Source organism: Heloderma suspectum, chromosome 2 (genome assembly GCF_057233095.1).
Source record: "Heloderma suspectum isolate Gila_16-S chromosome 2, 16-S_ref, whole genome shotgun sequence".
Taxonomy (NCBI): Eukaryota; Metazoa; Chordata; class Lepidosauria; order Squamata; family Helodermatidae; genus Heloderma; species Heloderma suspectum.
In genome coordinates, this window is record NC_139459.1 from 36,728,245 (window position 1) to 36,755,988 (window position 27,744).

Sequence of the window (27,744 nt, forward strand, 5' to 3'; positions counted from 1 at the left end):
GACATGGAGGAACATACAGCAGCAATGATGGCTCTTTCCTTTGGCTTGTGGTTCTCTGCTGTCATTTTTCTCCTCAGGATTCCCAGAGGTAAGTGCTACATTATGGTCAGTGCTCCCTTGCCTGTTATATTCACTATGTGTGATAGTGCAACAATAGGACAACAATAGTGCAACATTATATAATGAAAAGATTAGCTAAAGCAATCTTGCAATTTTTGTTCATTTGTTTCAAATATGTGGATTCCTCTCAGGATTTAGAAGTGAGGGAGACTGCACAGGGAGAAACCATGGCTGTGAATCTAAAACACCAGGCACACTGGTTTGGTCCAGATTAGGTAAAAAGCTCATGTCCTTACCATAATTCATTATCTTTTGAATAACTGAGCAATTTGTAGTTAATTGTAGTGAGGGAGAGGCTGACAACTTTAGCTGAGCTTTATTGTGTTTATCCCAGCAGTAAAATTGCAATATTAACACATCTCTTCCCCCAACCCCTCTGCCATTTTATGGATACGTTTTTGTTTTTCTTCCTTATTTTACATGAATTTTACTTTATTTCAAAATAAAGTTAACAAAATAAAGGCAACAACAAGAAGTATGTACCTAATAATAAATCAAGATTGCGAAAGAAACAAAAGAATTTCCTCATTATAATTCTTAATCTATAGCTGATATGCTTATGGAACATAGACAGTAAAAAAAAGACCCAAACAGGAGTTCAAAATCTAATGAAAGAGTAAAAACACAATTTATACAGCATATAAAAGGAATGTGTGTGAGTGTGTGTTATTTTGTGTGTAAAGGTAAAAAAAGGTAAAGGTGTCCCCAACCAGTCATGTCCGACTCTAGGGTGTGGTGCTCATCTCCATTTCTAAGCCAAAGAGCCAGCGCTGTCCGAAGATGCTTCCGTGGTCATGTGGCCGGCATGACTGAACACCGAGGTGCAAGGAACGCTGTTACCTTTCCCACCGAGGCGGTACCTATTTATCTACTTGCAATTTCTTGCTTTCGAACTGCTAGGTTGGCAGAAGCTGGGACTGAAGACGGGAGCTCACTCCGTCACGGAGCACTCGGGTCTCGAACTGCTGTCCTGCTGACCTTCCAGTCTGCAGTTCAGCATAAAAAAATAAAAAAGAGGCAACTGTACTTGGTTGGAATTTGATCAAAAGTTTGAAGAGCCTCAACAAAGGAAATAAATGGAAACCATGGTTCCATAATACGTTTTCTTCCTTTTCCACCTCTTTAATTTTTTTGCTAGCTGAACATTCCCATTCCTAGATAAGCACTTGTTTGCATGACAATTCCAGAATGTGAACGCACATATAGCATTTTAAAAACTATTTTTGGGTAAGGTATCTGATAGCTGTTTGGCTCTACCCTGCCCTACACAAATTTTAAAGGAAATGGCTATCTCCCTTTGTAGCATGGCTATCTTTTCACTGCTCTTCCTATCAGGAACTCCCTGTAGGTAATATGACTGTATACTTTGCATTTAGCAGCTTGTGGAAGCCTGCATTCATTATTCAGCTGCAAAAACTCCTCAAATCATGACTACTTTAAGTCTCACTCTTCAGCCGCAGCAGCACCATTATTATTATCCAGCCTTTCCATCGAAAATGATTCTCAGGGGGCTAAGAATAATAAAAAACACAGGGTAACACAAAATCTTAATTAAAACATAACATAAATAACAGATCTATAAAAACACAATTAAAATACCACCTCCCTATGCATTTGTATATCAAGTCATAACTTTGTATACAAAAATGTATTAAAAATTTCCTCCAAACCTGGAACATTCTTCATATTCTAGGAAGATGAATACACCATGAATTATCTTACAATAAGGGACCGATTGTTCTGTAATGCTTCTAATTCTTCCCTACACTGCTCTTTTGCCAGTTGGTAAAGATATTTCTACGTTGATGGGGTTTTGCCTGCTAAGTATCCTGGCGTATGTAAAGTTTATATTTCAACACTGGTCTCTGCTTTTGTTGTATTTTAATGTCTTTTTATTATATGTTATGTTAATGTGGTGTTAAATTGTTGTAAGCCACACTGAGTAGTGCATAGGCACTCGAAGAGCAGGATAGAAATCTCTATATAAATAAATAAATAAATAAATAAATAAATAAAATTAAGAGGGCGATATGGTCAGCTAGACCCCCAGTTCAAATCCATGGACTACACATCCAAGATAGGAGTGTGCATTTTCAAGGAGAAATAATATATTCTCTTTGCTTCCCCTTTGTTCTGTTACACCCTCACCAGCTAACCCTTCTTAAACCCACCTGGCCACAGAAGCTAAACTGGAGTAATAAAGCTGGGCTGCCCAGTTGCAAACTTTTTGAAATAGGATCTTGCACTTTTCAGGTCCTCTACAGCACCTAGCAAACTGTATAATAATAAAGTAATAATAACAGTACCTCTAACAGCAGTCTGAAGGTCTTTCTAGATGTTATTATTATTATTTATTTAAAGTATTTATAAATCACTTTTCTGCCCACTGACGCCTGCAAAGTGGTGTAGAATTTAAACAATGGGTAAAAGCCAACGTAACTCCTACTTAGAGTAGACATAGGGTGCAATCCTATGCATGTTTAGACAGAAAAAACAAAACATTCTTCAAAGCAGGCCTAAACAATATTAAAATCCATCAAAGGCCTGGCAAAACAGTAGTTTTTACTGCCTGTCTAAAATTGAATAGGGATGGGGCAACCTGACCTCCGCCAAGAGGGAGTTCCTGAACCAGGGTGCTGCTACAGAAAAGGCCGTGTTTCATGTATCCATCAACCTAGCCCCTCTTGGTGATGGGACATGCAACAGGGCCTCTGCTGAAGATTGCAAATTATGGGCAGACTTGTACAGGAGGAGGCAGTCTTTCAGAAATCCTAGTCCCAAGCCATTTAGGGCTTTATAGGTAAAAAAAACACACCTTGAATTGGCTTGGGACCAAACTGGAAGCCAATGTCACTGGATCAAGACTGTCATATGGTACCTAAAGTGCAAGTACATGTAAGAAAACCCCAACATTTGCTTCTATTAGGGAAAAGCAACTTTAGGAGAAGCGAACAGGTGTCTGGATCCCTACAAAGGGGGAAGCAACAGATGGGAAAAGTGTTCACACCCCGCACTCCTCCCCTGTTTATTTTCCATCCCAAATTGCCCATTCCTAAAGCTGTATTTTCCTGCTAGATACAGCCCTCTGGGTTTTTTGCTACATGTTTTAATATATATATCATGTGTAGATAGACCTTAGGCAGCATCAAATCTGGGTTTGTTGAAATTATGATTAATTTAGCAATGGCATAAGTGGGTGGGGAAAAAGAGAAAATAAACCAAACTATCAGTGTTCAGGGGAAACAGCTGGGGCCAGGGGCCAGGGGTGTGCCCATTTGGGCAATCCCAGAGGGCTGGGTTGGGACCATCGATGGGCCAGATTTGGCCCACAGGTCTGAGGTTCTATGCCCTGCTTTAGGGAAGGTCTGCACCATTTGTGATCTATGAAGCCCACCAACCCAGAAAGTCATGCTAAACCTGTTTTGCTGTCTTCCTGGCACACCAATAAGCCCTTTTTCACTATGATGGCTGATCAGGCTTCTTTTATAGCATTATACTATTTCCTGTTGTTACTAATGGATTAACCTGCAGCACAGTGTTTATGACCCATTGTGACTAGCAAACTTATTCCTCCCGCTTAGATCAATGTGCAGATATAATCGGAGGGAAAGAATCAAAAGCGCACTCAAGACCATATATGGCCATAATCAAAGGAAAATTTCTTTGTGGAGGAACACTGATCAAACCAAACTGGGTGTTAACAGCAGCTCACTGTCGTCTGTAAGTTTGGGGAAAGGTTTCTGTTTTGTTTGGGGTATTTATTCATTCATTCATTCATTTTATTGTATTTCTATACTTCCCAATAGCCAAAGCCCTTTTGCAAAGTTAACCGGCATCATGTGTCAATTGTGCTTTAGGAATGAGCAACCCCCTCTGTTTCCAAGCCATGCAGCAATTCTCAGTTAGGGAGCAAGGTTCATCTTCCAGTGTACGTTGCACTCCCTAATCCCTCTTTCCTGTCATAGAATTCCAGGAGGCTGGGAGGAGGGCAAAGAAACCCACTGTAGCTTGGGCTAAAGGTGACCAAATAGACTGAGAGTTTCCATTGTAGTGGGGGAGGGAGTAGACAGAATAAAGCTAAGGCCTGTTTGTCATGGGGCAGGACAGGAGGAAGCCAGGGACAATAGAGAAGGTTACTAGAGAGAGGTTGAGACACTAAAAAGCATCTTTCCACTTCTCTCACAAACCCTCTTCACAAGTTCTCCACACATAGGACTAAGAATGAGATGGGATGGGATGGGATGGGACCATGGCTTCTGGCCATGAATACTCCATTGGCCTTGTCCCCAACATCCACACATTAAGCGCAGATGTCTGGAAAGGAAAATCAACATGCATACAGTTGTACGTGCAAAGGCTTCTGTGTTATCAAGAACCCTGTATGATTGGAGTTCCCAATAGCATAGAAGCTCAGAATGCAGGGCAAGGGGCTTGAAGGATTCCCAGCGTAAGCAATCCCACGCAATCCAAGACAAGGGTTCTAGAAAAAAAGACCGAAACAAATCCACACAGAAAGAGATTTAGCTGAACCTTGAAATTAGCTCATGAAAGACTATGGAAGGGAAATGGAATGTGTATTCCAGGCAATATTTGTTTTTCCAGGGTTTTGTGGGTAATGGACTACAGATCTCTCTACCCCCATACACTTCCTCCTCACACACACACACACACACACACACACACCATATTGTACACTCTTGCACACACATTCTTTCTGTTGTGCATGTACACACACATACACATACACATGGAGAGCCTGGCATGTCTGTTCCTATGCTTCCTGTGACAAGGAAGCTAACTCAGGAACCATTCCTTCTGCCATGATCACAAGAGTTCAGAGTTGCCATGATGTTAGTATCAACCACAGTGGCCATATAAACAACTTTGAGGTGCTCATTTATGCAAGCAGCACCCCTACAAGAGTGATGCATGCCTACAAGCCCACCAGCAAGCCATGGTTTTCCAAGGGGCTCACATGGGGGCTAATGTGTGAACTGGCCCTTGATTACTCCTATAGCTAGATGTGTGACCAACTTCTGTTGAAATATTTCATGAGAGCTGATGTGTGCCTTGGACTCCGAGGCTTGAAGCAGAAGTCTAAAGCTGGAACCTGGCCAGTTAGTGACCATGGACAGTGTGTGCTCAAGCTTAAAAGCCCTCTTCAGGCACAGAAGGGAACAGTGGTGAGTAACATTGGCCCCTACAATTGGTCAGCTATATGAAACATCTGGATTGGCCAGGCCAGGTATAAATAGTAGGAGCCAGGCCTTCAGCTGTTGCCTGGACAGCAGAGCCATATTTCTGCTTCTATCTTTCAGCTCAAGACTTCAAGTCTCGATTCAGACAAAGTTGCACACAGCCCTAGCCTGAAACAGACAATAGGTAAATCACTCAAAGACAGAAGCAAGCAAAGAGCTCTGAAACAGGTTATTCAAAAGAAATGATTTAAGATCCACAGAAGAGGGCTTCTCTCTGTCCTGGTGTCATCAGAGGTACATTTACTGGGAACATGTGAGAGAGGGCCTTCTCAGTGGCTGCTCCTAGGAACACCTTGCTAGGGAGGCAAAGCTGGTGGAAGTCCATCTCTGTTGGACTTCCGCCAGCAGAGAGATTTTTTTTTATTCAGACAGGCTTTTGACATTTAAGCTGACTTGTTTGCTCAATTGGTTTTTAATCTGATGTGGGATCCTCATTTCTTGTATGTTCATGTGTTTTTGATTGTGTTTTAACTTCTGCGTTTTTATGTTTTAACTATAATTTTGTATTTTATCTGTATTTTATCTGGGGAATGCCGGGAGTTGTAGGACTTTTTCTGTCTAAACATGCCTAGGCTCATGGGCTGGATGCACCTGATCTCGTCTGATCTTGGAAGCTAAGCAGGGTCAGCCCTGGTTAGTACTTGGATGGGAGACCACCTGGGAATCAGGCCTCCTGCATGGAGCAGGGGGTTGGACTCGATGGTCTTGTAGGCCCCTTCCAACCCTATGATTCTATGATAGGATTGTGCCCTAAATAAGTTAGTGTGTACCTAGTAGCCCAAGATGTTTTGGGTATAATTACAAATGGCTTATAGTACAGGGTGTTTCAAAAAATTGGACCCGATTTGAAATTGCTATATCTCTGCAACCACGAACTGCCCATGAATGAAACTCTTACCACTTGAAAGGGTGGGGCATAGAGTTTCAAATAATTACCACTAGATGCCACTCTCAGCCCACAAACATCTCTCATACGATCTCTCATACAACTGTCTGGCGTGTGTTAAGGCGACGTTTAATCATGAGGCCATAACGGTTGCAAGTTCTCAGCTGGCACAATGAGTGGACTTGCATGGGCTACGCTGAAAACTCTCTTGAATTCTTCTCACATTTTCCTCTGAAGTGTGTGGTCGCCCTGTGCAATTCCCCTTACATAAACAGCCAGTTTCCTCAAATTGTCGGTACCAATGACGAATATTCTTTGGCATTGGCAGATCAATGCCAAAACGCCGTTGAAACACATGCTGCACTGCAATTGCGGATTCAGTCTTGCTCAACTGCAGAACATAAAACGCCTTGTGTTGCGGGGTTGCCATCTTGCGAATGACTGAGGCTAGGGGCTATTTGTGCGCTGAGAGAGGCATCTAGCGGTGCCTTGAAACTCTATGCCCCACCCTTTCAAGTGGTAAGAGTTTCATTTATGGGCGGTTCATGGTTGCAGAGATACAGCCATGTCAAATCGGGTCCATCTTTTTGAAACACCCTGTATATCCTTTTATGCATGGTTTATTGCCTAAGCTGTCTCAGCTCAGGCAGCGCAACCCTCTGTGTTTCAACCTCCATGGGTTTATTTCCTCAGGACTACCTATTTAGAGTCAGTGTGGTATAGTGGCTAGGGTGCTGGACAGGGAGTCAGGAGACCTGGGTTCTAGTCCCCACTCAGCCATGGAAGCTCACTGGGTGACTTTGGGCCAGTCACATACTCTCAGCCCAACCTACCTCACAGGGTTGTTGTTGTGAGGATAAAATGGAGGAGGAGGAGGAGTATGTACGCCGCCTTGAGTTCCTTGGAGGAAAAAAGGCGGGATATAAATGTAATAAATAAATAAATAAATTTATGGCCAACTCACTGGTTCTACACATGGGCTGATTATTATAAACAATTTGATGAGCCTGTTTAATAGATATGCATGGCGAAGGGACAAATCACTTTGGCTCTAAAAGAAATATGGATATGTGTATGACTGATGATAGCATTGCTATTGTTATTTCGAAGTATTTCAGAAGGTAAGCACAACAAATGCTGTGTGTGTGTGCGCACACGTGTGTGTGTGTGTGTGTGTGTTAGTGTTACAGTTTGTCCTTGAATACAGCCAAGAATGGGCCTTTGAAACTTACAGTATCCTGCATCCACTACCCAAAATGTCTGTATCTCTGTCCCTAAAGCTGCAATCTTAAACATACTTACTAGGGGGTAAGCACAGTGAGACTTATTTCTGAGTAAACATACAGAGGATGTCACTGCCAGAAGAGAAAACCAACCTTTAAAAATTTCTGCTCGCGCAACAGAGACATAGTCCCAAGCCACTCAGTATCAGACAGAGAGAATATTAGTATCATACTTGCTAGAAATTAACTTCAGTCATCCTTTAACTTATCTGTTCTCTTTATCTTTGTAGGAACAGGAGCACCAGAGTTATTCTTGGAGCTCATTCGCAAACTAAACCCGAGACTACAAAACAGTTCTTTACAGTTGTTAAAAAGATTATTCACCCATGCTTTGACAAGGACACAAAAGAAAACGACCTTATGCTTCTGCAGGTATGTTTTTAAACAGCATATCTATCTAATGTAAACACTTAGGAAAGCAACAATGTTTTGTATTTTTCTTTATGGGTGTCAGAGATCTCCTGGTGGTGATGCTATATGAGGAGCTCTCTAAGATGGTCAAAGACAGGCTCCCTACAGCTGCCATAAGAGAGACATGCTCAGTCAAGCATGCTAGTAAGGTGCCAGTTACCTTGGTAATGGGGCCAAAACCAAGGAGGAGTCCACAGGACAGAGAAGAGTGCCTCCATTGCCCAGATGTCCCGAACGATGGGAGAGAGGGCCATTCACCATGAGCGCCTGAAATTTCACAAATGCTGTCCTTTTTTGTAAAACGAGTAGTGTATTTCACTACCAAAAGCCTTAGTAAAAGCACCTTGATAAAGCAGTGCAAGAGGTTTTGGCCATAGCAGACTTACACTAGAATTTTTTAAAAAAAGATTCAGGTGGAGATGTGAAGGCCCAGGGGAAAAAAACCCAGAAAAAAACATTTCCCCCTTTTTTTTTCCTGAGGACCATTTCTGTTTTTTTCTGAAAAATTGAACAGCTTTGGATTATGAAATATTTTTTTCTAGAATTTAAGACAAAGTATTTATGTATTGTTACCCAGCCTTTGCTCCCCCAAAACAATTTCTAAAAACTATGTAATGAGAACACTTTTATAGAAAGACTAGAGATGTAAAATGTCTGGAAATAATGAAGCCATGGAGGGGAAATATTGTATTAATCCTCTCTGTAAGAGGATTATGATTCTCTATGATTCTATGAAAATTATTGGTCTAAAGTATATTTTACTGATAGACATTTATGCTCAGTTTCCCAACATGTGAGTAGAATCACCATTGTGCATTCTTTACAGTAAATGTGCATTCTTGACAGCTTGGGTTTAGTTCTATAGAATCCTGTGTTTCTGATGCTGTAGCAGTCATTTGATGTAGTTCTAATCTATTCAGACAATAATTACAAATTTACTAACCGAGTTTGCTTTTAAAAGTTTTAAAATATGATAGTTTTATGAGCAAACTAAAAATAACTTTAGAAACAGAAAGGGCTGTTTTGTGTTCCTCAAGCAGCCCTCCCCAATCTGGTGCCCTCTGGATGTTTTAGACTACAGTGCCCAGCATTCCTGATCATTGGCCACATTGACTATGGCTGATGGGAGCTGAAGTCCAAAATACCTTGAGGAACCAGATTGGCGAAAGCTGTCTTAAAGCAACAAAGTGACTTTAGATCTGCAAAGAGCGCTAAAAATAAAAAAAAAGTATTGCTTATTTTTCCATTTTTCTCAAATTTCCAATTTTTCGGGGGGGGGGGAAACAGGGAGGGAAATGTTTTTTTCCCCACAGCCTCAACATTTCCAGAAATTTCACATCTCTAGCCTCAGGTACACATGTAATTTATCTCAGCTATACAAGTAGTAACATGGAGTTTAGCTCTGACTAATTGCTAATATCAACTTTTGTTCTCTCCCCCCCACCCCCCTGCTTAAGCTTAATGAAAGAGCAAAGATTAATCATGATGTGAACATTACTAAGCTTCCCCGAACTGGCACTGACATCAAGGCAGGAACACAGTGTCTAGTAGCTGGATGGGGAGTTACTCATAACACACAGAATGAGCCGTCCAATGTGCTGCGTGAAGTTAACATAACTGTCATTGACAGAAGCATTTGCAATGACAAGAAACACTATAATTCTCAGCCTGTAGTTACACTGAATATGGTGTGTGCTGGTGACAAGAAAGGAGGGAAGGATTCGTGTGAGGTAAGAGTGTTTATTTACCAGTTCTGCCCTTTTGTAGGGCTAAAGTGTGAAATCACTTGTGACTGATGCCTTGCTGAATAGTATACGACATGTGGAGCAGAATATGAAAGAGCTCAGGCAACAGCTTGTAGGTCCATTTTGTTAAGAAAGCAGTAGTTAACATGTGGCCCTCCAGGTGTCACTAGACTGAAACTCCCATCAGTCTTAGACTCTTAGCCAGCATAGTAAAGGATGATCTGAGTTGCAGTTCAACAACATCTGGAGGTCCATGCATTCCCCATCCCTGTGTTAAGACTTTAAGCAGCAGTGGGGAACCTCTGACCCACAGGCCTAATCTGGCCCATGGAGGTTCCCCCATCCAGCCTGTGGGGCTTCCTTGGAGTGGCTACCAAGCCCCACCTCCTGGAGTAATCCTCACTGTCCCAATCAGGACAACAATCAACATGTAAACCAACTCAGCTGGTACTTGGACGAGTTGTTCCTCCAAGAACCAGTTGACTCTGTATACAGAAAACCAAAATGGATGGAGGTTGGGACAGGATGTCATACAGGAGGGTGTAGAGCTTTGGTGTGGGGGCCCAGCCTCTGACATCATCCGTCCCACCGGATTGGTCCAGGGGGGAGCAGGATAGGCTATCTGCACATACACTTAAATCATATGCCCAGGACTGGACCATTTCAGATTGTGGGGGCCTGTATGTTTGAGTGCTCCGCCATATAAAGCTGCTTCCACATAGAAAAACAGCACATCAGGGAGAAGAATGACTGGAATCCTAACATGCTAGTTTTCCACAAGCAGGGAGATCCCTCAACTTCCCTCCTCACAATTCTGTGCCATTTAGTTTATCAGAATGTATGTAACAGATCCTTATTCTTAAAGATAACACTGACAGCACAGTCTTATACGTGTCTACTCAGAAATAAGTCCCATTGAGTTCAGTGGGTTTACTCTCAGGGAAATAGGTATACGATCACAGCCTAAATCACACCCAATCTCCGGTAGCTATATTCAGTTTCCTGTGTTTTCTCTTACAAATTTCAAAATACGTTGCTAATTAAAAATATTAAGAAGTAGCTGTGTTCTGGAATTACATACTTAACTACACTTCTGTTGTTTCCTGTATTTTCCAAATGGAATAATAGTAGTAGTAGTAGTAGTGATTGTACTGGGATTTCTTATTAGATCTTTGAATTATTTTCTGACTTGCAAGTGTTTAATTCTTCAAAAACGCACCATATATTAATGTTGTGACAGTGTTGTTAGAGAAGGGCACATATCAGCTCCTGGGAATAATGTGAAATATATCCCTTTTTTCACTAGGGTGACTCTGGAGGTCCTCTGATGTGCAATGGCCAACAAAGAGGCATCGTCTCCTTTGGTAGAAAATCAAAATGCGGTGATTCCCGATACCCTGGTGTCTATACTCTTCTCACAACGGAATATATAAACTGGATATCAGAAAACACAGGGGGGAGCTTATAAACTTGATTGCTTGGTTTCTGTGGTTCTCTCTCCTGATACTCATTAATTTCACATTTCTTGAAAGCTTGCTAGCTGTTTTAGTTTATACTTAAGTCATTCATCCTTGTAACAGTCTATCATTTGCATCAGTTCTGGGGCTATTATCCAGTTAATGTCTGCAAATTTTTGAGAGAGAAGGAGGAATGCTGTTTGGGCAGCAAGTGGGGCAACTATAGAAAGGATACATCAGAAGTCCCAGTCTGATGGACGTCCCCTGTACAGCTCATTAATCGCAAATCAATTTTTTAAAGAGTTTTCTCGGACTGAAATAGAATGCTCAGTTCTTTGCTCTCAGGTTGGCCATGTGTTCGCCTTAATAGAGGACTTCGCCTTAACAGAGGACAGTTCTCTGTCTGACGGGCTATCTAGGTTTAAAAATAAAGAACCCAAAGAAGGGAGAGCAACAGAGGCCTTAAAGCTGCCATCAGCAGTTAGCCCCTGCCCCCTGGACAGCAGCCTGAGCAGGTACACAGATCACATCTACCCATTATGGTGAGTGAGATGTATTGTATTTCTATTTAAATTCAAGTAATGCTGTCTACACTTGCATCATGCATATAAATTAGCACCTGCACATTTTACTTAAATCTGTGTCGTTTTTTGTCCTCTTTGTTGGCGATGTGTTTCCTCTTTTTTGGAAACGAGCAAGTGGCCACCCTATTGCTGCTAGATAAATTATAATTCTGTAAAACTGAACACTGCCACAAATTTGGAAAAGCTTAGAGATCACTCCATTGCTTATATCTGGTAGCTTTCAGATACATTTTAAATGTTAACATTCTCTTCTGAGATAACAATATTCAGTACCAGCCCAAGACATTTTGCTGACTGATGTGGAGTCCCAAGGGGAATGCCTCCTGCTAGGGCCAACACTTCAAAAACTCTTGCTGCACCATTCCGACACCAATTCCTGCCTTTATCTATCATGATGCCACCTGAAGTGGGTGGCTTCATCCTGCTGCATGACAGGGCTGGCCTGGCAATGTTACCAAGAAGTTTCTTGGGAGCAAGACATATAAAGTATGCAAAACAGGAACATGCAATTTGTGGCCCTCCAGATGTTTTGGCCTACAACTCCCATCATTCCTAGCCTGTACGGCCACTGAGGAGGGATGATGGGAGTTGTAGGTGAAAACATATAGAGGGACACAAGTTGTCTACCCTCTGATGTAAAGTATTATTTTGGATCCACATCTTTTGGTGATGTAAGCTTTAATATAGGGGTGGCAGAATCTCTTTCATCCCAAAGGTTGAATTCCATTTTGGAGAATCTTTCAGGGGCCACAGTCCAGTGGTGGGCAGGACTAAATGCAAAAGGGGTGAGGTCAAAGGCAAAAGGTGTGTATAGCCCAAAATACCCAAAATACATGCATATTTTAGCTTAAAACGTTTGCTGCCTGTAACTAAGCCTTAGAAGAAGCAATTTAACCTTTTAGAATGGAGAAAAACTGCACAAAAGCCAGGAAACCACCAAACCATCAGTCATTTGGGGAAAGGGGTATTTGGCCAAATGGGCTGCTTTAAAATAGCACAGTTCAGTCTCTATATCCTAGCTCTCAAATTTGAACTGAAAACTTAATGCTTGACAGCTGTCTCTTAGCCACTAAACTACACTGACTCTTTCAAGAACGTACGTATTGCCAGATTCCTTCACCTGAAAAAGGGCCATGCAAGGCACACAGCATGCTAACCACGCCATTTTGCAGTTTCTCAAATTCCCAAATGCGCCTGCAGGCCCAAAAAGGTTGAGCATCCCTGCTCATGCATGAACTTGTAGTAACTGGGAGGGGAGGGACATGGCAGGCAAGCCCATACTTTTCACTTCATGGTGTGCTCTGAAGAAGAGAGAAAATGTCATGGCTTTGTGTCTTGAAACACTATGTGAAGAATGAGAATCACTTGGGCAGAATGCTTTGTTCACCTGCTATATTGGCTGGATGAGGAGAAGTCACTGAGCAGGCAGCAGCAAACTGAAGGGGAACTAACCACACTCCCTCTCGAGGCACTCACTCCATCCCAACTACAAATGAGTACAATTTAAACTTTTTTGGTGAGAGGATCAGGCCTGTCCCTCTCCACTTGCAGAATGACATGGGGATATGGTGGCAGAGTTCCGAGGTTGCAGAATGGATTCTACCACTTCAGGCTGCAGCTGGAGAATCGTGTGAAAAATACCCTGCAGGGAAGAGAAAAAAAACTAGCACATCAGGGAACAGCCTTGGCTAAAACCTCTCATGATGTGCTTGTTTGTTTACTTGCAGGGTGTTTGTTTGTTTTTAACATGGAGGAGCATTCAAAAATGGTATTATCCACCTGCATTCTGAAATGGTACAGCCATCTACCACCTCATTTGTCTGCATGTGTAAACCAGGCCTCAGAAGATTCTAGTAGAGACCAGATCATCTAACTGAGAGAGTAGAAACTAAATGACTTTCTTCCCCCTCAGTTCATCTCTTCACCCAATCTACCACCTGAGACCTCATCTCACTTTATAGTCCAGGTGATGCCAACTGTACCACAAATGGGAATCATCATTACCCTAAAGCTGTATTTTAATGTCCATTTGAAAGGCTTTAGAGATTTAGTAGCAGCATCCACTGCCATAACTGAAACTGAATCAGTAACTTCCTATTCTTAGACACTCATTTCTTTGTCATTTCTGTATTCATCTTCAAAGCAATTTAATTTTTTCACTCCCTTTCCCAGGTTGCTTATGAGCAGGTTGGATGTTTATTTCCAGTGGCCCAGGACATTTATATGGTTCAGAGCTGCACTGCTCTGTCACTTGGCTGTTATGCTATGGGGTGCCACAGGACTGTATTTTATCCCCCATGATGTTCAACATCTACATGAAACTGCTGGAGGAGGTTATCTAGAGATATGGACTGAGGTGTCACCAATATGCAGATGACACCAAGTTCTACCTCTCTTTTTCATCCAGTTCAGGTGTGGCAATGGTTGTTCTGAATCAGTGCCTGGGTGCAGTAATGGACTGGATGAGGGCCAATAAACTGAGACTCAATACAGATAAGATGGAGGTACTGTTAGTGGGTGGTTCTTCAGCCTGGATGACTGATATTCAACCAGTTTTAGAGAGGGTTGCACTCCCCCTAAAGGATCAGGTTCATAGTTTGGAGGTACTCTTGGGTCCAGCACTGTCACTGGAGGCACTGGTGGCCTTAGTGGCACAGAGCACCTTTTATTGGCTTAGGCTGATATGCCAACTACAACCTTATCTGGGCAGAGATAGCCTAGTTACAGTTATCCACACTCTGGTAACCAGTTGTTTGGTATACTGCAACGTGTTATATGTGTGTGTGCCTTTGAAAATGGTCCAGAAATTTCAGCTGTTCCAAAATAGGGCAACAAGATTGTTATCAGGGACTGGCCAGTTTCATTCTATTAGGTCAGTGCTTTATTATGTTAATTGGGCCCAATTCAAAGGACTAGTATTAACAAAGCCCTAGACAACTCGGGGCCAGGTTACCTGAAGGATCCTCTCGTTCCATGTATGTTTGCCCAGACCCTTCAGAGACCCTTCTCCATGTCCCCCCATCAAATGAATTTAGGTGGGTGTGCTGCTAAGGAGAGGGCCTTTTCAGTGGGGGCACCCCAATTGTGGAATGAGCTTTCCAGAGAGGCTTGCCTGGCGCTTACATTGTGGTCTTCTTGGTGCCAGGTGAAGACTCCCCCCCCCCCGAGTTTTTAGTCCTTCAGTTTTTAAAATTGCGTTGGTGAGTTTTTAGATCTTTGCATGGCTGCTGGCTTTTATCTTAGTTTTTGCTTTGTTTTTATTCTGTTTTAAACATATAGTTTTTATATTATGTTTTACTATGCTATTGTATTTTATGGTTTTAAGCTTTGTTTTGTGAACCACCCAGGATGTGCAGTATAAAAATGAAATGAAATAAATAAATAAAATTGGCTTTAAAGTCAATTTGGATGGCTTTAAAAGGAGCTTGAATAAATTCACGGAGGAGAAGGCAATCAATGGCTTCTAGTCTTGATGGCTCTGTGCTACCTCCATTACCAGAGGCAGTGAGCCTATGTACACCAGGTGCTGGGGAACATGGGTGGGAGGGTGCTGTTGCACTCATGCCCTGCTTGTGGGTTCCCAGTCGACAGCTGGTTTGCCGCTGTGTGCACAGAATGCTGGACTAGATGGACCTTGGTCTAATCCAGCAGGGCTCTTCTTATGTTCTAATTTCAGCCTCACAATTGTCGCACATGGCTGAGGTGAAAATTGAACCTAGGCTTCCAACACCCAATCCCAAAACTCTGTTGTGCCGCACTAGATAGATAATGACTTCATTACAAGAGTCCATAGAGAGAAACAGAGATTGTTTAAATGGAACAATCCTTCTCCTGTAGGTAAGGTAACTGCCCAGAAAACTACTGGGTGGTACAGAAATGTAAAAAGAAAAAGAAAAGGGAGAAAAGCTGCACTTGCTTGCATTCTTGTTTACTTCCACACATAAGCTGCCTCATTACCTGTGACACAAAAGATCCTGTTTCCTTTCCAGCTCAATTCCATATGTGGACTTTTTATTTGTGAGCAACATTTAAAACAAGATATGACAATCAAAGTGAAGCTATGTTGGTTAAAAAATAAAACACCATTTTCAAAGCTACCAACCACCACACCACAATGCGACATCTTCCATCTCTACCACCCTCGGACAACCAAAGTTCTCCTACTCCCTTGAACAACTCTACGCATTCTCCCTTGCATACATGGGGCTTCATCCCTGGACATATGAATGGTGTGATATCGCGATTTCTCTCCCATCAGATCCCTCCCACTATTTCCATGCGGCCTTTTGGCCTATCCTATTAATCCTAATTTACAACAATATTGCTTTGCACATATCTAAAAACATTTTCTCACATTCTTCTCTCCTTACCCTTGTCTCTTCCCCCTTACTCCCTATTTTTTCCCTGCTCTCTGTCTTAGTCTCACTTCTGCATCTTTTAAGGGGGCTGGGACCACTCTCTCCCATAAGGAAGAATTTATAATCTCTTGAACCCAGCCAGTTATCCCCTCCCTACTGGACGTAATAAGGGTTAAGCAAACAGGTGGTTGGTTGAAATTTGCTGAGCACCTTGTCCATATCCTTACCCTAAAAACTTGAAATTCATCCAACAATATCTGACCAGATGGTACCATGGATACTTTCATGGATTGAACTGCCTGAAGTGTGGAATCTAAGTCATGAAGGATACAAGTGATTTTGTGCTCAAGATGTTTTGCAAACATACTGAGGATTCTGTCAGAACGTCCACTGGGCCAGAACACAAAAAGCCCTGAACCACTTGTAAAAGCTCCACTAGATGATACCAAGAAGCCATAATGGTGAAGAAGAAAAATGGCTTTGTTGTCTTCATCATCATCATAGAGTAGGTTTGATAATTAATTCTTATTTGTTTTTGATTGAATCATAGAATCATAGAATCATAGAATAGTAGGGTTGGAAGGGGCCTACAAGGCCATCGAGTCCAACCCCCTGCTCAATGCAGGAATCCAAGTCAGAGCATCCCTGACAAATGGCTGTCCAGCCTCGTCTTAAAGGCCTCCAGTGTGGGAGAGCCCACCACCTCCCCAGGTAATTGGTTCCATTGCCGTATTGCTCTGACACTCAGGAAGTTTTTCCTGATGTTCAGCCGGAATCTGGCTTCCTGTAACTTGAGCCCATTATTCCGTGTCCTGCACTCTGGGATGATCAAGAAGAGATCCTGGCCTTCTTCTCTGTGACAACCTTTCAAGTACTTGAAGAGTGCTATCATATCTCCCCTCAGTCTTCTCTTCTCAAGGCTAAATATGCCCAGTTCTTTCAGTCTCTCTTCATAGGGCTTTGTTTCCAGTCCCCTGATCATCTTTGTTGCCCTCCTTTGAACCCTCTCCAGCTTGTCTGCATCCTTCTTAAAGTGTGGTGCCCAGAACTGGACACAGTACTCCAGATGAGGCCTAACCAGTGCTGAGTAGAGGGGAACTAGTACTTCCCGGGATTTGGAAGCGATGCTTCTATGAATGCAGCCCAAAATAGCATTTGCCTTTTTTGCAGCCACATCACATTGTTGGCTCATATTCAGCTTGTGATCGACGACAATTCCAAGATCCTTCTCGCTCGTAGTGTGGTAGAGCCACGTATCCCCCATCTTGTAACTGTGCATTTGGTTTCTTTTTCCTAGGTGCAGAACTTGGCATTTGTCCCTATTAAATGCCATTCTGTTGTTTTCTGCCCAGCACTCCAGTCTATCCAGATCACTTTGAATTTTGTTTCTGTCTTCCAAAGTATTAGCTATCCCACCCAATTTTGTGTCATCTGCAAATTTGATCAGCATTCCCTGCACCTCCTCCTCCAAGTCATTCATAAAAATGTTGAAGAGCACTGGGCCCAGGACTGAGCCCTGCGGTACCCCACTCGTTACCTCTCCCCAGCTTGAGAAGGTCCCATTGATAAGCACTCTTTGAGTCCGATTCTGTAGCCAACTGTGGATCCACATGATCGTTGTTTCATCTAGCCCACTTCGAGCAAGTTTGCTCATCAGGATATCATGGGGATATCATGGCACTTTGTCGAAAGCTTTGCTGAAGTCGAGGTATATGATGTCTACAGCATTCCCACGGTCTACAAGGGAGGTGACTTGATCAAAAAATGAGATCAGATTTGTCTGGCAGGACTTGTTTTTGACAAATCCATGTTGGCTTCGAGTAATCACGGCATTGTTGTCAAGGTGCTTCCAGATGGATTCCTTTATGATCTGCACCAGAATTTTCCCAATGATTGATGTCAGACTGACTGGTCTGTAGTTCCCAGGTTCCTCCTTTTTACCCTTTTTGAAGATAGGGACAACGTTAGCCCTCCTCCAGTCATCTGGCACTTCCCCCATCCTCCATGATTTCTCAAAGAGAATAGACAGCGGTTCTGAGAGTTCTTCTGCCAGTTCCTTTATGACTCTAGGATGCAGTTCATCTGGCCCTGGAGATTTGAACTCATTCAAAGTAATGAGGTGTTCCTTGACCATATGCCTGTCGATCTCAAGCTGCAATCCTGCCCCTTCAGCCTGTACTTCGCCTTTGCCAGGGGGGTCATAGACCCTCTTTTGGGAGAAGACTGAGCCAAAGTAGGAATTGAGCACCTCTGCCTTTTCTTTGTCATCTGTTATCATTTTGCCATCCTTATTTAATAGCTGAACAACCATTTCTTTCCTCTGCCTTTTACTATGCACGTAGCTGAAGAAAGCCTTTTTGTTGTTTTTAGCATCCCTCGCTAACCTCACCTCGTTCTCCGCTTTAGCCTTCCTGACGCCATCCCTGCAATTCTGTGCTACCTGCCTGTACTCTTCCTTTGTTACTTGGCCTTCTTTCCACTTCCTATATGTGTCCTTTTTTGTTTTCAGGTCATCCCTAAGCTTTTTGTGAAGCCACATTGGCTTCTTCTGTTGTCTTCCACCTTTTCTTCTTGTTGGAATTGTTTGTGATTGTGCCTTGAGAATTTCCTTTTTTAAAAGTTCCCACCCATCTTGGACTCCTTTTCTCGCTAGCATTGTTTGCCATGGGACCTTACTGATCATTGTTCTGAGTTTATTAAAATCAGCTTTCCTAAAATCCAGGGTACGCGTTTGAGTACACTCGGCTTTTGCTTCCCTTAGAACCAAGAACTCAAGTACAACATGGTCGCTTTCCCCCAGAGTTCCTGTAACTGCTACTTTATCCACTAAGTCATCTCTGTTGGTTAGGATCAAGTCAAGGATAGCCGATCCTCTAGTTCCTTCCTCTACTTTCTGTAGGAGGAAGTTATCCGCCACACAAGTCAGGAATTTCCTGGAGGGGCCATGTTTTGCAGAATTTGTCTCCCAACAAATATCGGGGAAATTGAAGTCCCCCATTACTACTACATCATGCTTCCTTAAAACATTGGCTATTTGCTTTTCAAAAGTTTCATCCTTGGCTTCTCCTTGATTGGGTGGCCGGTAGTAGACTCCGACCACCAGGTTCCTTTTATTCTTTGCTCCATTTATTTCAACCCAGATGCTCTCGATGGGGCTACCAAGCTCCTCCTCCTGTATTTCTGTGCAGAGATATGTATTTTTCACATACAGTGCAACCCCGCCTCCCTTTCTGTTCCTCCTGTTCTTTTTGAACAAGTTATATCCTTCAACTGCTGTATTCCAGTCATGAGAGTCATCCCACCAAGTCTCAGTTATACCTATCAAGTCATAATTTCCCTCCTGTATTAAGAGTTCAAGTTCGTTCTGTTTGTTTCCCATACTCTGGGCATTAGTATATAGACATCGAAGACCATGTGCTTCATAGTCTGGCTTTCTTCCTACATGTGTCTGAAGACTATTATTGGGCGCTATCAGCGCTGTTCTCTCCATTGCAGTGCATGCGCCTACGTCCATTGTTACCCCCAACATTACATCTCCCTTCCCCGTAGGATTCAGTTTAAAGCCCTCCTGATGAAGTTCTTCATGCTGTGGCCAAACACATTCTTCCCAGCCTTTGTGAGGTGCAACCCATCCCTAGCCAACAGCCCATCTTCCAGGAAGTATAGCCCGTGGTCCCAGAATCCAAATCTCTCTCGTCGGCACCACCTTCATAGCCAGTCATTCACCCGGAGTATTTTTCGTTCCCTTTCTATCCCTCTTCTAACTACTGGAAGGATGGATGAGAAAACTATCTGGGCCCCAAAGTTCTTGAGATTGGATTGAAGATGAGTTTTCTTCCAGGCATCTTCTAGCTTGCTTCATTACCTTCAACTGAGATATACACCAGAAAGCTGAATGGGCTTTGCAAAGTGGTAGAGGACATTCAGGAGTGATTGCATCAACAGCCCTGGTCATCTTTGGATTCCACAGAGAAACCAGAGCAGTAGCTGAAAATCTCTGAGAGCCCTCTGAAATCCATTGGAATCCATTAGCCTCCATCCTAATAGGTCCCTCACCTAGAATCCATAATCTGTCCTGAGTGCCCAGCACAAGATACAGACGCTCCAGATTGGGACTCAAATGGACAGGAAGCCTGGAGAGTGACAGATGGAATTTCTATAGACTACAGCAACTGCCCCTCCCCAACCCTTTAATCTGTTCTGGTGCTGAACTGAGTACCCAGGAAAGCATATTCAGAAAACATCCACCCTATTTTGCAGCTAGGGATCACTGATGCTGAGTGATTTTGGCCAGTTATCTGTCAGAACACCTGTGTCAGAGAATGATGAACATCTAACCCATCATACAATTCTAGCAGTTGCTGGAGGAACAGAACAGTGATGTCACAATCATATCAATAGTGAGTGTTTTCAATCTCTCTCCAGGACTGCAGTTTTCAGCCAACTTTAAAGTACTATTTTATGAACCCTATTACAGCTGCAGCAATTATTCCTTCTTTTATTTTCTATAGTTGTTGGCTGAATAACTGTTGATACATGCTGAAATCTGAAATTTAGGAGAAATCCTCAAGACTCTAATGCTAGAAACAATGCCTCTCTCCAGAAAGCCCAATGGCCTCATTGTAGAAATTTCATGTTTCTGAGGTTATAAAAGAATGCCCTTAAGAGGAAGTAATGAAATCCCCCTTCCTTTATATGCTCAATCTCCATTAGATATTTCATTGTGGGGGAACACAGAGTGGCAACTATGAGGCTTTTCTTTGTTTTGTGCTTTTCCACTGCCATTTTCCTCCTCAGAATTCAGAGAAGTAAGTGCTTTGTTGTTTCTATATATGTACCGTCTCCACCCCACCATGCATGTTGTCAGAAATGGTAAGGAAGGAGCAATCGGTTGGTGAGGGAGTAGAGAGCATTCTCTGGGGCAGGGTGGGGGCGGGGGAGAATTTGGCAGCAGTGGAAGGGGGGTCAGGACACCCATGGAGATACAATTAAGGCCGTGAAGTTTGCAATTTGTCTACCCTGTTTTAAATGAATGCTCTTAGGACATTTCTACACCAGCCTAAAATCCTGCATTTAAAACAGGGCTTTCTACTTCTGTTTTAAATGCAGGATCACAACTGACTCCCTTTACATGCACTCCCCTTCCCCCCTCCCCTTCCCCTCTCCTTCTCCCCGTATCTGAGTCTTCCATCATCTTTCATCGATTTCGCTCCTCTTCTTCCCGCTTTAACTCTTTTGATGGAGGAAACTGAAGTGGAACCCAATGGAGTAATTTGATAGCTCATTATCCGTAATCTATTTAAAAACGGAACAAAGGGCATTTCATGCAGGAGGGTCACGGCAGGGTCACTGCGTCATGTAAAGAGCCCGCAAACTTCCGTGAAGGAGCAATTTCAATCCCAGGATAAAAGCCCAGTGTGAAGGAGCCCCTAGATTGTACTTTTTCCACTCCCTTACTATTTGACTCCTGCTATTTGCAATGTTTTCCCCCCATTTTCTCTACACCTGCGTATATATAAACCTGCCAAATGAGGATAACCCTTCATGCATCTAATGAAATAGACTCTACTCTATGAAAGCTCGTGCCATAACACACACACACACACACACACACACACATATAGAGAGAGAGAAAGAGAGAGAGAGAGAGAGAGAGAGAGAGAGTCAGTCTTTAAGGTGTGATAGGACCCTTTGCGCCTAATGTGCAATATTTTAAAAATGGAAATTGCATCAGCTGGGGCAGGGGGTGATAATGAATTAGAGCAGGTAGGGAGCAGGGATTTAACCCTTTCTCCCCTGCTGCAGTGCTAAAATAAATCCCTCTTCTGGAGTTAATATTTGCCTTTTGGGGGGGAATCTCCCATTGGCCCAAGTGTTTGGCCCAAGGACGGCCCAGTGTAGTGGCTAAATGAAGATTTAAATCTCACTTTCCTCAGTTCTCAAATGATACTTTAGCCCAAAGATGCAGAACCTCAAGTTCAGGAGCCAAGTCCAGCCCTCCTCATATGGCCATACCCCTTTCCCCTGGCTCCACCCCTTCCCTAACCACTGATTGTTTGCTAATTTCCCAGCTTTTGTGAAGCTTTTTACCCCATTCTAAAAGTTTGAAATGGCTCTCCTTATTTTCTGGCAGCATGAACTTTAAGCCAAATTATTAAGCAGTTATCTTGGATATTTTTTGCCCCTGCCCTTTTTGCCTTCGACTCTGCTCCTTTTGCCCCTACCCACCACTGGGATGTGGTGCCCGAGAGCTTCTTCAAAATGGAATTCAGCCCATCGGCTAAAATAAGTTCTGCACCCCTGTTCTAGCCACTCCACCACACTAGCCCTCTCAAGGGTTAATCCTTGGTGTGGGACATTCCTAGCAGTTTAAGGATCTTGTTCATTTACCAAACATCTCATTGCCTAACACTTTCCTTAGCTGAACAGATACAGGCAATCTCAGTCCTAGTGCTGAAGACCCCCAAGATGCTTGTTACAGTGGACCTCAGCATCCATGCTCAGGCTGCCTTGTCAGGCATGTCTTGGGATTCCTTCAGTGCTGTGGTAATTATCGGGCTATCCCAGACTGTCATTGTCCCAACAAATATAGTGAGTTTCTCACTTTTGCTGGATTGACATGTGATGCACAATGTGGTGGGAATTAGAAACTGAAAATAGGCAAACCCCAAATGTCCTTGTTTGTACTCAGGGTTTATAACACTTCAGAACTGCCAGACCTATTGAGATGTTCTATTTTTTAGCTAAGCTGACAGTAAAATTAAAAATAGCACTCATACAGTTACCCTCTACACACACAAACACACACACACACACACTTGCCAAAACTCAGGGGTGGCAACCACACCAAAGTATTGCTAACCCTTTATGCAATGGCATGTTTCTTATGAATTAACCCACAGCTTGGTGTATACGATATGATCCAACCTGATTAGAATGGCTTCCCCACAGGTCAATCTGCAGATGCAACTGAAAAGGAAGAAATATTCCCACCTTCTAGACCATTCATGGTTTCCCTCTTCAGAAGAAAACGTTTATTATGTGGAGGAACTTTGATAAAAAAAGACTGGGTGTTAACAGCAGCCCACTGTTTTCCGTAAGTTTGGAGAAATATTCATGCTTTGTACAAAGTTCTTCCTGCTGTTAGTTCTCAAGGACCCTTTAGGGGCCCTTATGTGAGCTGCTGGTAGCAGTTTCCTGCCAGAGAATTCAAGAAGGTTAATTGGACAAGAAAACCCTATATAACCCTATATAACTTGGTCTGGGATCAAGTGGGATAAGAAATCCCATTGTGGGTGGGAAATATGGATAACACTCAGCTCAATATGAGATGTCAGGTGATGTCTTCTAAGAACAAAGCAATGTGGAGAAACTCATCCACTAACATCCTCAGACAGTGGAGGAGCATTCCCTGAGAGGAGACTTTCCTCTTGTAGAAGATCCTTTGCTCTTGTGGAAGACAGGTCCTGAATCCTACCTCATATACATGAAATAAAAATAAAATAAGCCAGTTGTTATTATTTTTAATACCAAATGAGACATTTGATATCTGGAACTAGAAACTGGGCTTATGTGTTCATACTTTACTGTGCAATGTCCAACAGTTTGGGGGGGTTTTAACCAATGCAAAAGAATAGAGTATCAGAACCTGTACTGTTCTGTGCTGAGGTTGTGGTTCAGAATATATTACCAAAGATAAGACAACATATTTTTTAAAAAACAGGATGAAGAACAGTGTGTAAATCCAATGGTTCAGCATAACAGAAAGCAAATAGCAGTGTGGCAAATTTGTGCATGTTATTTATCTTTTCAGGAATGAACATACACACGTTATTCTTGGAGCTTATTCACGCACTAAAAAAGAGGAAGGAAAACATAAAGCGAACATTACTAAAACATTTTCTTACCCAGGCTTTAATCCAAGGACATTTGAAAATGACATTATGCTTTTGCAGGTAATTTTTTTAAGTGAACATGAATCCTTATCTCTATAAACATCCTTCTCATCAAGTGGTAAAGTAGTTTGCTTTACCTTTAAAAATACTGACTGAGACTGACCAAGCAATTCAAATGGAGATTACAGTACAGCCTTACAGTTATACTGTCAGTAAAATCTCAGGTTTACTTGTTTGTTTAAGTTATTTATATCCTGCATCCTTAAACCACAATATCCCCAGAATGGCTTAAAACTTTATAGAAACAATAACAATGAGTTAAATCCATAGTCGTCCTTCCGTGAATGGAAGAGCTACTTCCCTCCATGGAAAGCTTCCAACTGAGCAGAACATTTTTTGGTGTGGGGAGGGACTGGAGAGTGCCTGAGGAGGAGGGAATCAACAATGGGGCTGCAAAGGGGGGGGGCAATCAGCAAAGGTTGTCTCCCCCACCCCCAATTTCTGCTGGGGAGAGCATTCAGAGTAGAACCCCACTCAGGCAATGTTGCTATGGGTGGAAAAGCAATTGGGTCCAAGCCAATGAAACAATCAATCAATAAACAACTAAAATAGATCAGAAACTATCATCATAGTGACAACCTCAAAAAAAAAAAAAATCACCAGAGCCAAAATGCCCCCAATAAAACAAACATAATGAGATGGCAGCATCAAACAATATCACAGAAAGTACGGTCAAAGAAAGTGGTTTTATACCCACACAAAGGGTTAGGGAGAGCCCAGCCTCCCTCTGTAGGAAATACCAAGATCTGGGTAGTGCTACTGAGAAGGCCCGATGACGTGTTTCACCCTCCATTCAGCTTGGCCTTGGTCCACTCAGTTGTGTAGGACAATTTCTCCTTAGGAACTCACCAAAACTTGAGTTTCCTGAGCAACTTCTAAAACCTGTTTCTGACAGAGAAGAATGTTAATCCTGCTATGGTGAATCCTGGAGGTGGAAGGTACATGCCGGCTTACCACCACCACAGCCTCTTCCATGGAATATAGTACTAATGTGCAAGTCCTCTACGCAGCAATTCAAGCTTTTACATGATACGCCACCTGCATGCCATGATAACACAAAGGAAGTGCTTCCTTGGTGGGAGAAAGCCTCGGGGCTGGTTCTCCTTGCAATTCAAGGAGATCCTGTGATAAACAGCACGTTTGCAACCACATGGAGGCTTTTCAGACTGCTGTCCATGTGGGAAACATTGTGTAAATTGACTATTAATTGCTGTCGCTTATTTATAGAGAAGAAGGTTACCTTTAAATTCTATCCATCTTGTTGAGCACCTAGGAAACACAACATTGATAACTGATAACCTATAGGTGGTATTGGAGAAAAACTGAAACCCCCGAATTATAAATTTGTAATGGAGACAAATGTTCCCTTCAGATTTTAGAATTCACCATTCAAAATCTATCCCCCCCCCCGTGGCCCCCATCCAAACTGTTGGGTGTATTTGCATGTCACTCTAAGCCACCCTGAGAAGAAACCATGGCGGGTGGGTGGCTTGTCCCTTACTCCCAATAGACAATTGCCCACTTGGCAGCTTCCTGTAGCTTGTTTCTCTCTCAGTCCCCCCCCCCCAGTACTCCAGCCTGTTGCCAGGGGGCTTTGCGGCAGAAATCCTCACTTCCTTGTTCCCTGCATCAGCATCCTGTGACCTTTCTGCACAGTTGGTCCTCTGCAGTTGCTGGCTGATGTGGGAAACTTCCCCTCATGGAAACGCAATCGCAAACTTTAATAAACATCCATAGGATTGTGTTCTAATTATGTGAGTGTATATATATATTTTGGTATTCCCTCCCCTCGCTCCTGCATCAGACTGCGAAAAGGACAAGGAGGTTGAATGAGTAATTTTGGACAAGGAGGTTGAATGAGTAAAAACATACCAAACTCTCTGCACATGCAAAACTAGCACAGCTAGGAGAATGTTCTAGCTGAGTCTAATTCATAACATGCAAATCTTAAAGGTGTGGGGAGATAGTTTTGTTCATTGTTGCTTTGCCTTACATAAATTACAGCGACTAAGGGCACAATCCTATGGATGTTTAGACGGAAAAAAAGTCCTACAATTCCCAGCATTCCCCAACCAGCCATGAACTTAGTGGAACTGACTTCTGAATCCATAGATTCATATGGATCTGAATCCATAGATCCATAGATAGACAATCCATAGGATTGTGTTCTAATTATGTGAGTGTATATATATATTTTTGGTATTCCCTCCCCTCGCTCCTGCATCAGACTGCAAAAAGGAAATAATTTTCTGAGCCCTTATGTACCATGGAAGTGCATTCGCAAACTTTTTTCTCAAATTGGGCTCTTGCGCAAGAGTGAAAGACCACCTGCCCGCTATTTAGCCAAGCATACCCATATTCCCCACTTGTCAGTGTCCTACACTTTGGTGCTTCCCTTACACTGAAGTAAGCACATCCCCCTCCCCAAAAGTTCCTTCTCTCCTGCAGCCACCAGACACTTTTTAGGAGGCGGGGGGGGGGGGCTCTTGCCAATGTCCTTGTCAATTTCATCCTCCATTTCTGCTAACAAACAAAGGCTGCTTTTATTTCCCTTTTGCAATTTGATGGGGTGGGGGATTTCCCTCATCGGCTGGGAATCACTGACCCCACTTTGGCACTTCCACTTACTACAGTGTAAGCACATCTGCCCCAAATGCCCCTTCTCTCCCGCCAGCTGCTTTCAGCTCCCCACCCCTTTGCACTTGTCACTAGCTATCAGGAAAATGGAGGGGGAAGTTGTATACATCTCATGGCTGAACAAATGGAGTAAAATGGAGGGGGAAATTGCCAAAACAAAAATCCTAGCAGTTTGTGCAGGACTGGAAAAAATTGTGAACGTGATAAGGACACTCGCTGGTGTCCTTTCTTCAAGATTTCAGGGGTGGGGGATTAAAAGCCATCCTACGGCTGAGAAGAGATGAGGGAGAATGGCAGCAGCACTAGTGAGATCGTGAGGAGAGGCAGGGGGGTTTGCTGCTCAGGCCGGCCAGCTCTCTAGCTGTTCCCAACAGTCAATGAAAAAATCACCCTGCCAGGTTTAAACATCACACTAAGCCACCCTGAGAACAAGCCACCCTAAACAACCCTACTACAAGCCATGGGTTCTCAGGGTGGCTTGTTTGCACAAAACTACCCACAGTGGGAAAACTGATCCAAGTTGGGACATCATGCTATTGCTAACCCACTCTGCAACCACCCACAATGACAATCCACCATGGCTTAGCATGATGTGTGAACTGGCTGGTTTCACACAGCACAATAACACTCAAGGTTGAGTATGGGTTGAGTGTGGGTTATCGTTGAACCATAAGTTGTTGTTGAAACAGAGTTGTTGTGTTGTGTGAACACAGCCATGCTAACAAAACATGGTTTGTTAACCACGGACAACTCACAGTTCACAACCCAACAACAAACCATGGGTTCTCTTCATGGGTTGTTCATGGTTAACAAACTATGGTTGGTTAGCATGGCTGGGTTCAGACAACACAACAGCCCACACCCAAGCCATACTCAACCTTGAGTGTGGTCTCTCATGTAGTGTGAACCTGTGAGGATTGCAGCTAAGCTCAGAGGGAACAGGGAAGCCAGAGGAGGGTGGTAGGTGACATCATTGTCTTTCCTAATCCAAAAGTCCTGGTGCTTTGACCCTGTGAGCCCTGGCTCCACTACCCCACTAATAACACCTGT

At 43.0% G+C, this 27,744-nt stretch overlaps 2 protein-coding genes across 2 annotated transcripts in view; both read left to right on the forward strand.

Annotated features, from left to right (window-relative positions):
- On the forward strand, positions 1 to 12,238 carry LOC146352091 (granzyme A-like). The gene is made up of 5 exons (XM_084833271.1): positions 1 to 88; positions 3,702 to 3,840; positions 7,778 to 7,919; positions 9,416 to 9,688; positions 11,010 to 12,238. Exons 1-5 carry the CDS (start codon positions 4 to 6, stop codon positions 11,169 to 11,171), a joined length of 801 nt encoding a protein of 266 aa, XP_084689397.1. The 5' UTR covers positions 1 to 3; the 3' UTR covers positions 11,172 to 12,238.
- Positions 11,354 to 27,744, forward strand: part of LOC146352092 (granzyme A-like) — an 18,921-nt gene continuing 2,530 nt past the window's right edge. The window contains exons 1-5 of the mRNA XM_084829642.1: positions 11,354 to 11,371; positions 11,506 to 11,702; positions 14,655 to 14,779; positions 23,054 to 23,198; positions 23,916 to 24,057. Of these exons, the coding sequence (XP_084685768.1) occupies positions 11,354 to 11,371; positions 11,506 to 11,702; positions 14,655 to 14,779; positions 23,054 to 23,198; positions 23,916 to 24,057 (627 nt within the window). The remainder of the gene's footprint in view (positions 11,372 to 11,505; positions 11,703 to 14,654; positions 14,780 to 23,053; positions 23,199 to 23,915; positions 24,058 to 27,744) is intronic.